Here is a 13,219-nt window from a genome sequence, read left to right as displayed (position 1 = left end):
GTTGCTAATATTGTTTTGAGTTTTTGGCAAAAACTGTTCAAATTCTTTTGTTTTATATTATTTCAGCAATTGATAAATTGCTCATAACTCAGTAACCAGATGTCCGATTTTGGTGGGGTTGCATCAAAATGTAGCATTTGTAAACTGCCAGAAATTGATGTTAAAAGCGTATTGAAAATTGCTGACGTGTGACTCATTCCCGTTGATCATGTCACATATTACTATTGAGAATGTGATGATCTGAGCTAACAATTTATCATTTTTTAGGCTTCTCTGCCCTTATTGAGTGATGGGCACTGTAGTAGCAGCCAGTCTTAGGGAGCAGTCATTATTTACACAGGAGTAGGGGAATGTGATAATAAAAGGTGTATCAAAATGATTGGTACCGGGCTATGTGACATTAAAAAAAATATATCAAAAATATATAATTCCTAATTAACATAGTTTTTGTACTTTAAATAGAAAGGGGCATATGTTCACTTATTGATTTAATAATCTGAAGATAATAGGTTGATCATCTGGGAGCTATTGTCATTTAAATGAAGATCGATGTAATCATGGTTTTATACTTACACAACACAAGTTGAATAGGTTCACAGCTTGAACTATTTATTGCATACATGAGTGCTCTTCAATATATCAACTCAGCCCTCATAACATAAAATTGCTTTACACATGCTTTTAGAAAGATAGTTCCTGAAGTCCCTGCATTACGACTCTGACAGTGTGAGGTGAAGCCCTATCTTGAATGAACTTAACACCTGGGATGGATCCATTCTGTAACTTCCCAAATTTTTAAACATTGCAGGTTTGCATGGGATACTCCTTGCTCTTGGAAACTGTCTTCTAAATCTTCTCTGCACTTCTCCATAGCTTCGTGCCAACCAGTAATTCTTTACTATGAATGCACGCTGAAGTGTTGAATACTGTGGAGCCATTCCAATAACTTTTATTAGGTTAACTTAACATACACTGTCTACAGTCTATAGCCATTCTGCCACACCACCTACTTTGTAATCTCAAACATCTACAATTTAAATAACCACCTAAGAAGGTGTTGATACACCCCAAACTTCTTTCACCCTACCTAAATTATTCAGGTCAATAATATTACTCCCAACCAATAAATATTGATTAGAACATTTATATAAATTATGAATGAAGAAATATGCAAGGAAAAAGTTAAACATTTCCATAATTTTCACAATATCATTCTCACAAGGTATTTGTAGTAAAATAGAGCTTTGAAAATGGTGCGCTACTGATATAAGCGTAAAGCGTTACGATGAAAAGTGTAAAAACCTACTTTCCTTTAAAATGATGTAACTTCTGAACAAAATGTTCTATCTTTATGATCTAAAATTATTAGAAAAGATAAAACTACCATATTTTCAAATATTTAAACAATTAACCCCAAACTGGTACAAAAATAGTTTTAAAAAATCGGCAAAAATGAGAAGTCGTCGGTACCAATCATTTTGATACACCCTGTAGGAGGACATGAAATGGTTTGTAAGTCATGAAGGGGAACTTTAAAAAGAAAAATTGAAATTCCCCCAGTGTAAACAATGACCGCTCCCTAAAGGAGCCACTAATTTAGTAGAGGAATGTCTGAATATAATTGTGAGAATATTTCTAATTAATGATATTTGATGTCAAAATACTTGAAATGAATTTATTGTCGGTGGTGAAATTTCACAAATTATTACCACAGATACTTAATTAATTATAAAAAGATGTGAAAGCTATATTGCTCTCTTTTGTGTTTTCGTATTTTGAAACACCTCCCTTTTTAGTGCAATTATGTATGACCTTATCATTATATGATAATAGTTATTCTAGATTATATTAAGAATATATAGTATGTACTTGTCTTATATAATGTTGTATATAATGATGGTCTGCTTGGTATATTGTAGTCTAGTTTATAGATAGAACCCCATGGGCACTCTCTAAGCTCTCTAACAACTGTTTTGATTGGGCACAAAGATAGGTATATCGTGCATGGAGCCAATCAGAGATATGATAAGAAAGTCAGTAGGGCTGAAGGGGATTTGCTGAGAGATGTAAAAGCTCTGTTTTGATTGGTTACTCATATGATTATATCATGTAATTAGCCAATCATGGGCTCTGATAGAAAAGCAGTAGTGCCCATGGGATTAAACAGTATTTAATGTTGGAGACAGTAAGATAATTTTAATTTTGTTCCAATTCATCATTGGGCAGGAAAAACCTATGTGCTTGCGCCCCTGAACATGTTTCAAACAAAACTGCTAAGAGGTTTTGATTTATACATGTTCAGGGGCCAATGACACATAGGTATTTCCTGCCCAATGACAAAATTGCATTTTTGTTGTCTATTTCATTTTGTAATCTGTTTCTCCCACGGGTCTCTTTTTAATGAAAATACCTCTTAATAAACAATGTAAAAATCCTTTAGAACAAAAGCTTTTTCAGAATCAGAAACCAACATAGATTTAGTATTTTCAGGTAAATAACATGAATTTAAGGACCTGTCAGTATCAAAGTAAAATAAAATGCCAAATTATTTGTAAGAGTAGTCCTTGCTTAGTATGCGTGCGACGTCAAGCATGTACATCAGACCTTGTGCAAATTATATGCGCTGGACGGATAGTACATGTAGTACTCATAATATGTGAACAGGATTTGGCATTTTAATTTCGGATGTATGGTTCATATATTTTATTTGACATTAAATATTTGATGCAGCAAGTATTCATTATTAAATCTGGTTTAAATTGAATAATTATAATTTATATTTTGTCAAAAAATGTTTATTAGAAGATAATGAAAAAATGACTTGACACAGATGGAATGACGAATGCTTGTTGCTCAAATATTCAACATCTAATAAGAAAATATGAATCTGGCGTAAATATCATGATGTGTTTATTTCTAATGTTTAGTTCTATGTGAGTTTGCATGTATTGTTATGTTGCATGTAGTGCTTAGAGTACAAGGTTAGTGTTGTATTTCTGTGATGTTGGCAAGTGTCACCATAATATCAGGGTTATTAAAACAAAACAAACGCACAAACAAATTGGAAATACACAGTTAAGAAAACAGCATTTCAGACGTCATAGAATGAGTGACTCAATTTGAAATCTACACCCCCTGTGTCGGAGATTAAGATCTTGTTTATGGGGTGTATGGATTTCAACTGGAATAGCCCTTTATCAGGAGCTGGTATGCTATAACTGTATAATATAGGATATAAGGATGTAAACCTAATGTGCATCTGCAGCACACAAAAAATTAACTTGCAATTTCATTGTTTGTAAAATGTTCCTTGATGCTTTAGTGTGGTTATATTATCACCACATTTTGCATATTCAGTGGATGGTGTAGTATATGCAGCAAGGACGTTGAAAAAGAAAAAAGCCCTCAAAGTTCATTGGTATGCTCGTAATTTGTTCGTTCCCTCCAGTAGGTTAAGGAAGAACAGATTTCATCCTTGACCAACCCTGGTACCCTTGGTATCTAGACCAGCACAGCACTCTTAACCAATTGCAATTGAGCTATCAAGGAAGCCAAGAATGCTGGTCTAAATACTCAGGGGTCCCTGGCTTGGCTTACTAGAGAGAAATAATAAATTACATGCAACAAAATACCTTTAATGTTAAAAGTACATTAAAAAAGAATACTAAACAACTGTTTTATCTAAATTATAGGTTTGACTAAAGTGGGGGTTTTGTTTTAGGTATAATTCCCCTGTGAGTTTATATAGAGACTTAAATTACTGTAATTGAAAATAGATCCTGTGAAATTTCATGTGTGTGTTTAGGTTTGTGAAGATATTATTGAATGGCTGAGTTTTCATAGATAATATAAAATGTAGAAACAGTTACTTGAACAAAATAGTAGCTAGTTGATGCAATATACACCAGGCACGAAAAGAAACTCATCAGTTATATTCATCCTTGCTGTTCAATAACTTGTTAATTTTGGATTATTCTGAAATATACATTTTGTTAATTGGACTTTTCTTTCTCATTTGACACCCTGTTCATGAACATTGAGCAAGAATTGACCAAGATATGCGCCTCCAAACTCTCAAACCCCAAAATGAAAAGTTGCAATTTTAACGATTCAATTGTGCCTGTTACATTGTGTGCTTTATTGATTGGCCCGTGGTGCTTGTGTGCAATACAACGATGCGTTCCCATTGAAAATCGTTGAAAATGCAACTTTTGATTTTGGGGTTCGAGGCTTTGGAGGTGCATATCTTGGTCAATTCTTGTTCGTTTTTCACGAACAGGGTGTCAAATGAGAAAGCAAAGTCCAATTAACAAAATGTATATTTCAGAATAATCCAATATTATCAAGTTATTGAACAGCAAGGAGGAATATAACTGACGAGTTTCTTTTTGTGCCTGGTGTAGTTGTAATCAGGCCAAGAAAAATTGTTTGTTTGTCCACAACCGACCAACCTGTATCTGAAAATCCAAAAGTTTTTACTTTTAGGGCTGAGAAATGTTTCAAAAATGAGCCAAAATGTGCCAAAATTAGTTAAACTCACTTTTTATTTACAAAATATTCTATGGAGCCGTCAAATGCTTATTTTGTTTTTCATGTGAAGAAGGATTGACACACTGATATAAAACTTTATAATTGGCAAGTGGGGTCAAGGTCATTCAACCGTGGGGTAAATTCGCTGTAGAAGTGATGATGTAACAGGATTAACTACCATAGCAATAGGTTAAAACAATTTTAGAATATATCGCCCTGCACTACAAGCAGGCTGCACTCATCAACTGTGTATGTCTGCAATCATAGGTTGAATACAATACAGTTCTTTTCAAAGATACCTATCTTACAGGTGCGAGTGATCAGCATGATATGAAGATTCTATAGAATTACAATCCAGGTCTTTATCCCCGTTCTTTGACATCTATGGCTCAATGCAGAGGTACTGTGTGAACGTACTAGTGCAGTGCGATATATTCAAAAATTGTTTTAACCTATTGCTAAGGTAGTTAATCCTGTTACATCATCACTTCTACAGTGAATTCCACTTTGTGATATTGGACTATCCTCCTTTAAGCTACGGACAAACAAACATTGGGCTATTCCAGTTGAAATCCATACACCCCCTATGGAAGACCTGATCTTAATCTCCCACACAGGGATTGTGAATTTCACATGGAGTTACTTGAATTGGTGACTCCAGTTGAAATCTACACCATATATGTTGGAGATTAATTAAGGTCATGGGGTTTATGGATATTAACAGGAATAGCCCATTGTTTTCTTGACATTGAGAAGTTCTATAATTTGACATAATTTCTTTCAAATATCTTAGTTATTGATATGATGCTATTGTTAGTTTCATCACCTTTGACAACGAGTGCAAGTATGTTTTATGCTGTTGTGCTGTCTTTGTACATGTATATATTCAAATAAAATCCTATATAATACTATTGTACATTTGTGTAGTTGCTGGTAATTTTGTGGTGGTATTAAATATCAATTGTTGTATTGTCAGAAGTAGTAGTTTAGAATTGAAGCAAATTGGACTATTCCAGTTGAAATCCATACCCCTTATGGAAGGCATGACAGATGACTTTAATCTTCCACAATCCACATTGGAAGTGTAAATGTCAAACAGGGTTACCTGAATTGGTGAGTCCGTTTAAAATCTACACTCCCTGTGTGGGAGGTTAAGATCATGTCTTCCATAGGGGGAATATGGATTTCATCTGGAACAGCCTATTATTATCAGTGGACTGCATGGTAATAAAATGGTTGGTGTTCGATGTAAGATGTCATGCATGCAAATTAGGAGACACATGTTGTAGCCATCATCATGTAAAAATATTCATACATCATTCATGCAACCTTGGCAACACCTCCCTCTGTAGTTGGATATAGATCTCACTTTGAAAAACAGAGGTTGTGAGATTGGTTCCCATGCAGAGCTGCCTCTTAAGAAATTAGTATATCTTTTAAATAAAGTAGGGAAAACTCTTGAAGATATTGGAATAAGAGAGCGGAAATTGTGGACCAGGTCAGTCTTATATGGCACATACATTTACCTACAAAATAATGTAATTGGGCTGTTCCAGTTGAAATCCATACACACTATATGCAAGACCTTAATCACTCACCTTAATCACTCACACAGTGGTTGTACATTTTAAATGGAGTTGCCCATTCAGGTAAACCCATTCGAAATTCACATTCCCCAGGTGTGGAATATTAAGGTCATGTCTTCCATAAGGGTGTATGGATTTCAACTGGAATAGTCCATTTAACCTGTATGTTATGGTCATGTTAGTGGGTTAATGAGAGTGTGAGGGTGCACATGGATAATCCTCGCTAATAAGGATATTTTTGTTCACGCAACTGCAAAGTTACGTCCAACCGTGGAAGTTTCATCATTTCTGTTCATATGCAGTGGACTAGAAACAATATGCATTTGCGCAATTTTATGTCCCCATTTGGAGGTCCCATACATGTACGCAGTTACTTTGTGTAGGAAAATTTTATGAATACACACTCTCCCGCCTCTCATGCACTTCTTTAGCACTGTACATCCTCCATGAAGACTGTATGTCATTTATGTGGGGTGCGTGCATAGGTGTGTGTGTGTCAGTCTGTATGTTGACACGGTTTGTTTTATTAAACCATCCATTATTCTATGTGATTTTCTTATTCCAATGCTTACCACTAAACCAACCAACCAACAACCATCAGGAATTTGGATCCACCAATCTGGTACGACACCGATGTCCGGCTCTTTGAAATCCAGCGAGTGTGAGCTTATAAATAGAGATTAATGTACTCACATATCAGTAGATATGATCTGAAAAGTTTCCCGCATATTTTTCAAAGACATCACCTGCATACATGTATACGTTACAAAATGAACCAATTAACATGATTGGTTCTTTGTTTTAAAAGACTATTGCTCAGTTGGTTCATTCCTCTAAAATGGGAATTCTCAATAGGTGACAAGCGGGCCAGATCACGGTTGGCCCTCATCCCCAGCTCTGAAATGTACAGTCAACATAGCTTGATAAGGTGTATTTGGCCCTCAAACACATATCATTGAAATCATTTTGGCTCTCTGTTGCCCACAATCAAATTTAATTGAGAACCAAATTTGGGTCTACAATCCTGAGAAAAAATGTTGGCACACTTTGCCTGTGTTTTGGTATATCTCTTCCCCTGCCCCACTACCCCCAATTCTCGCTATTCGCAATAAGGGCGCCGCCAGCGGTTTGCGATGTAATCGTGATGTATCATGATGTATCATGGGAAAAGGTCGACATCAAAGTCCGCGCAATACGAATATTACCATGCTATTACATAGGAACACGTGACAATATTTTTTAGTTTGTCAAAATAAAGGTGTTACACGCGAATCGATATGCACGATAATACTAAATAATGTGATTTGAAATGTGCACAATTAATTTTTTCTCTATCGATTTGCGTGTAATACCGTTATATTGACAAATTAAAAATATTGTCACGGTTCCTATGTAATAGCATGGTAATATTCAGATTATGCGGACTTGGATGTCGAATTTTTCCCATGATACATCACGATTATATCGCAAACCGCTGGCGGCGCTTTTATTGCTAATAGCGAGAATTCAATTTCAATGATGGACAAAGCCATGTTGTCAACAGGTCCATGAGACCCTCCAACATTGAAATATGTGACCCGGCAGCACAAATGAGCCGTAAATTCCCTAAATTGTATTCCGAGTTACGGTGTAAAATGTGTACGAAGGTCATATTCATCGGTAACTTAAGCTGGCCCGACATCCGTCTCATTTCGATAGTCAAAACTAATCAATAATCCTATTGTTGAAGTGGATAATAAGCTTCTACCTTAGATGGCTATTCGCTACTTGCACGGTTCCGCCATTATGCACTATGCGGGGAGAGCCTCGAACTGGCAGCATACATGAAAGGAAGAATTATGTAACCTTACACAGAACGTTATGACTAGTTCAATTCCCATTCATGTATGCTGCCAGTTCGAGGCTCTCCCACATATAGTGCATAATGGCGGAACCGTGCAAGTAGCGTAATAGAACTTTAATAGCTCTGGTCTTTGTTTGCTTATATTGCTAAATCCTGTTCAAGTGGTGGGTTACCAGGCATTGTATTTTGTACAGGTATGCATAACCAACAATTAACAATGAGAGAACTTTCTTAAACCTCGTTGACTTGGGGATGATTTGAAATGACCGCCAATTATGACTGTTTGATATTTATTGCCAACAATGTGGAAAAGAGACGCATGTAAAAACGTAAAAAGCTATAATTTTGTTGAAGGAGCAAAGTTTAACAAACCATAACCCCGCTTCTGGATATCGTTTGAAGTCAAATGATATACCATTTTTAAGTTTATGATGTTTATTTTTTAAACACAAAATAAAACAAAATTGACCTGGGGAGGAATTTACGGCTCATTCGCCGTGGACGGTCACATATGGGGAAGTTAAGGGTGAGATACATGGGGGAGTAGTGTGTGCATCACATATCTGGTACATGTGAAGCGCAGACCCCCCTAATCTCGCTTGCACTTTCACTCACCTTTTGATAGGGCACACATTTCAATTGTTAAGTGTGCCAACTATTTTTGTCCAGGAGTGTAGCTGGTACTGCCAAAATTCATGATATGTGCACTGATCAACCAAATGATGACAGAATATCATGGAAATTTAATAAAAACTTTTAAAATTTTTAAACTATTTTTATCCAGGAGTGTAGCTGGTACTGCCAAGAAATTCAGAATATCCTATTCCTATGATATGTGCGCCGATCAACCAAATGATGACAGAATATCATGGAAAGTTAATAAAAACTGTTAAAAATTTAAAATGTTGCTTGATTGGGTCACATACACCGCTTCTTGTTATATATTAATATGGGTTAGAGTTACGGTATATATGTACATATGATTGGGTTAATTTTGTGAATGGGATGGCAGGAGCCATATTTTTTCAGTTTTAGCCTTTAATTAAAAACTATAGATATGAGTCAAGGGAGCCAATAATCACATTTATATTTCCATAGGTCTTGCGGTTCTTGAGTTAACACCAATAATATATGAAGTTTTGGGTGTTTTCTTCAGTCCAAGATAAATCAAGCACATGTGGGTGGAAATGACACTCCTTATATCAAGCTTAGGGATCTCCTTTATAGAACCCGTACCTTTTGTGTGTCAGCTTTATTTGATTCAATATTTGAGTACAAACACCGCTAGGTCATGCTCCCTTCTGACTTGCCTTAATGCATACACTATTTATCAAATTTGTGATACAGCTAGTTTACTGGGAATAGCCCCAAATCTCTAGACCCCAATATATCCAATGACATTGGTGGTGCATGGTACCAAGGTGCTAGGCTGACTAAAGAGTCTTGTAGAAAAATAATAATGTCAATGTTTATTTTTTGGCAGAAAGTTGTTTTTTTCAATAGTTTTATTTTGGTTTTTTGATTTTTCACTCCAAATTTTATTACTAGGTAAAGTATAAATGTGACGCGATCTGGTCCATGGGGGCCAAAGGCGGCAAATTTGAACCTGAGATAAAGGTAAAAATATGGAGTAATAAACAATAAAATACATAAGAAAATAGACATCACAAAACTTCATAACTTTAGAACCTTTGGTGTTTTCAGTAAATGATAGCCTATTGTATGTGTAATGTAATAATTACAGTAACTCAATTTTCAAAAATGCCTCCTTTGGCTCCCATGGACCAGATCGTGTCACAAATGAAAAAAATCTTACAAACTGCAATGTACGTTTAATACAAGTTGCATTTCATGATTTGTCGACAAGCTGCTTATGGTAACACTAAAACGGTAACACTAAATGTGATACCAAAGATATCAATATATTGAAATCTTTTCATCTCTAGTTATCATATTTATCATAAGTGCATGGAAAATGTTAATTATTTATACTTGCCCTGTAGTCCAGAGATGCCACTCAGTTTCACTCAAAAAAACTGAAACTGGTGAGAAAAACCTGAAAATGCATGTGAATGCAGGCCAAAAAGCCCCAAAATGGGCTGAAAATAAATAAAAAACGTGGGAATTTGGACTCACAAAAAACCTGAATTCAGGCGAAAACCTGAAAAGTGGCATCTCTGCAGTGTAGGTTTTGTATCTACACATTAGGCCAAAAAAAAAATTTTGTTGTGTTGCCCTCAACCGTCCGGTCCTAAATCCTGAAAAATCAGGGGCGCAATTTTTTTTTTTTTTTTTTTTGAATGATGATTTTTACAGATTTGTTCAAAAAATCAATGTTTTTCACTTAAAATTAATATTATATTGAAAGACTAGTCTTTAATTGATGTCTAACAGGTATCCAGAAGTCAAAATTGACAAATGTCCCTAATTGAAGAAGCATTATTTAATATTTGAGGGATTTTTAAAATCTGAAGGTTAAAAAAAAAAAAAAAAAAAAAAAAATCCACCGCCCGACCCAACTTTCCCATTTTTCCACTTGAGGGCAACACAACAATATTTTTTTTTTGGCCTTATGATGTCTTGTATCAAATACTGTAAATAATATTATGTTATAGTTTAGTAAATATCATTGTGATCAGCATATTTCCAAAAAGCATTCAACTGTAAACCGTCATATTCCTTTGTGGTGTTCTGCCTACTAAATTTTTGTAAAGTGAAAAGATGTTTTTGTCTTGGTCGGTACTATCACTCAGTGAATCACACAACATGCATAAAGCACTTCACATGCTATTCTTTGGTTCACCTCAAGTTCAGTAGTGACATCAATGTTTTTCGCAGTTACGCTGCAAGCCACTCATGTAAGCATGTGTGTATGCTCTGCGCTATTAACTTTAATTGCACAAATCAAGGCCGAGACCAGCGAAATATGCACTACGACACTGCCAAACTTGAAGTGAACCAATGTATAGAGAGGAACGGTTTATAGTTATTTGTTATTTGTCACTTTGCAAAAATCACAATGATATAATTCAGTTTTGTTTGGAGCCTATCGTCATAATGTGAACAGTAATTTAGTTGATTTGTTAAGAAATGGGCTATTCCATTTAAAATCCACATACCCCCTGTGGAAGATTTCACTTCCACCTCAATTTCAGTTGTACCATATTCATAGTTCAATTCAGCTGGAAATTTTGTGCTAGTTTTTATGTGAAATTCAAGTTGAAAAGTGGTGAAATTAATCAAATCCAGTTGAATTTTGCACAATTTGGATTAAAATTTGACAATTTTATTTAAATTTCAAAATCTTGCACACCTTTTACACCATTTTTGGATGAAATTTATTGGATCTGGACTGGCTAAATCTGTTCAATTTTGTTGGCATTGTAAAACATTCACAACGGTCGATCATTCGAACGCTCATGTATAAGAACAAACAAATCACATATATCACATTGATTGCAATATATCCAGCATCAATAAACCAAAGGTTGAAATTTGTATTCATGTTCTTTCCTATTTCATGTAACGTTTTTACTTTGAAGTCGTCAAGAGCTCAAGCTCAACATAAAGTAATCCTGTTCTATGGGAGGACTGGTTTTACAAGTAGGGTTGGAAGAGGCTAAATGGCCTTCAAAAATCATAGTTAAAGCTTGAAAAATATGATTTTTTTTGCAAACATATTTTCAATCAAAATTAATCCACTTTGGCTGTTTTTAATTTCATACAGGGAAAAAAATCCCCAAAGCACAAAAAATATGGGTCAGTCGGGCTCATAGAATAGACTGCTGCCCTCAGTCGTCAACCGTCTGGATTGACGACTGAGAAAACTACGTGGAAAAAAAGTGACGGATTTTGCAACAGGATTCCTGTGGCATAGAGCGTGCGCAGTTGTGTCCAAATTGACCTTTTGACCGAGTTTGTTGTTTTAGAAGTTCAGAGCGCGATCTTGTCACAGCGGTAGCGGTACAGCGATGCGATGCGCTGGCGCCCGCTAGACAGTCGCTTCTGGCGCACTAACTGAAGTCGCATTGAATAGTTTTCAGAAGTCCGTCATGATATTGGCTGTAAGATAATCAGTCGTCACTACGAAGCATACACAGTACATGCGAAGTGTAGACGGCTGATTGGAATTAGTCTACTCATAGAACAGGGTGTCTTCTTTGTCGCCTAATGAAAGAATATTATTAGTGGCAAAATACCAGTATTTAACATCACACAAAATATATTGTAATATAAAAATTATTGTAAATATACTATGGCTGCTACTACAATTAGGAATTGCCTCAAATTGTCGAAGAGTAAAAAATATAAAAAGAAGGTAGTAATGAAAAAGAAAGGGGAAATAAAAAGGTGAGATTCCTTATTGTCTTGAATTTTTCAAATCTTGTTCACTGTCCTGATCTTACTTGATGATTTTTTAAATAGCTGATAATACCATACAAACAATCATTAACATTTCTTCAGTTACTACAATCCTGGAAAAAAATGGAACACTGGCTGCATGTCTTTTAGTAGATCTCTGCCCTCACTCCCCCAATTCAATGTTGGACAAAGCAATGTTGTTGACAGGTCCATGAGATCCAACATTGAACGATGGGGAGTGGGGACGGGTGAGATACAGGGCGGGGAGTCTGTGCTTCACATATATTGAATGCATGTTTCACTCACCCATTTTGGTATGCCAACTATTTTTTCCAGGATTGTAGGTTTAGCCACCATTGTATTGAAAGTGTAGTGCCAAGTGATTTGGCGGCACTCTGAGATTGGGTCACATCATATCAATAAATCCTTGTCATCAGTCGCTTCACATACTGATCTATTTGATGCAACACAATCGCTTCACATACAGAGCTAACTTTAATATCACATGTTAAACAATGTTACTCGAGAGATTTAATTTCCTCTACAGGGTATTTTTAATGAAGACACTTGAAAGATTAAATTTTGGTGAATTTATGTGTTAATCTAACGAGTAACATTGTTCAACATGGTATTAAACCTAATAGCTCTATGTGAAACGGTTTTGTAAACTTATAGCTCTGTATGTGATGAGACCAACATTATGATTAATTTATATTTATTAGAAGCACATGAGCACTTCTTTACCAGCATTCCATCACTGTTTGGTATCTATATAGTTGTATATATTGTAGCATGTATACATGTCGAGTAAACAATAATAAACTAGAAGCACATGAAAGATTTTCTTTTGTCTTTTGTATAATTTTTATTCCATGTGTATTAAAGTTGATGTCATACA

General features: G+C 35.4%; 1 protein-coding gene across 1 annotated transcript in view; it reads left to right on the top strand.

The window, feature by feature from the left end:
* The window catches only part of LOC140164806 (protein HID1-like), a 49,964-nt gene extending 42,758 nt beyond the window's left edge, over positions 1 to 7,206 (top strand). The window contains exon 18 of the mRNA XM_072188176.1: positions 6,718 to 7,206. Within this exon, the coding sequence (XP_072044277.1) occupies positions 6,718 to 6,781 (64 nt within the window). The 3' untranslated portion in view covers positions 6,782 to 7,206. The remainder of the gene's footprint in view (positions 1 to 6,717) is intronic.
* Positions 7,207 to 13,219: the final 6,013 nt, after the last annotated feature.

This window comes from Amphiura filiformis, chromosome 11, assembly GCF_039555335.1.
Source record: "Amphiura filiformis chromosome 11, Afil_fr2py, whole genome shotgun sequence".
In the NCBI taxonomy this organism is placed as follows: Eukaryota; Metazoa; Echinodermata; class Ophiuroidea; order Amphilepidida; family Amphiuridae; genus Amphiura; species Amphiura filiformis.
The sequence above is the reverse complement of the archived record's forward strand: the minus strand, read 5'-3'. Positions and strand labels throughout refer to the sequence as shown.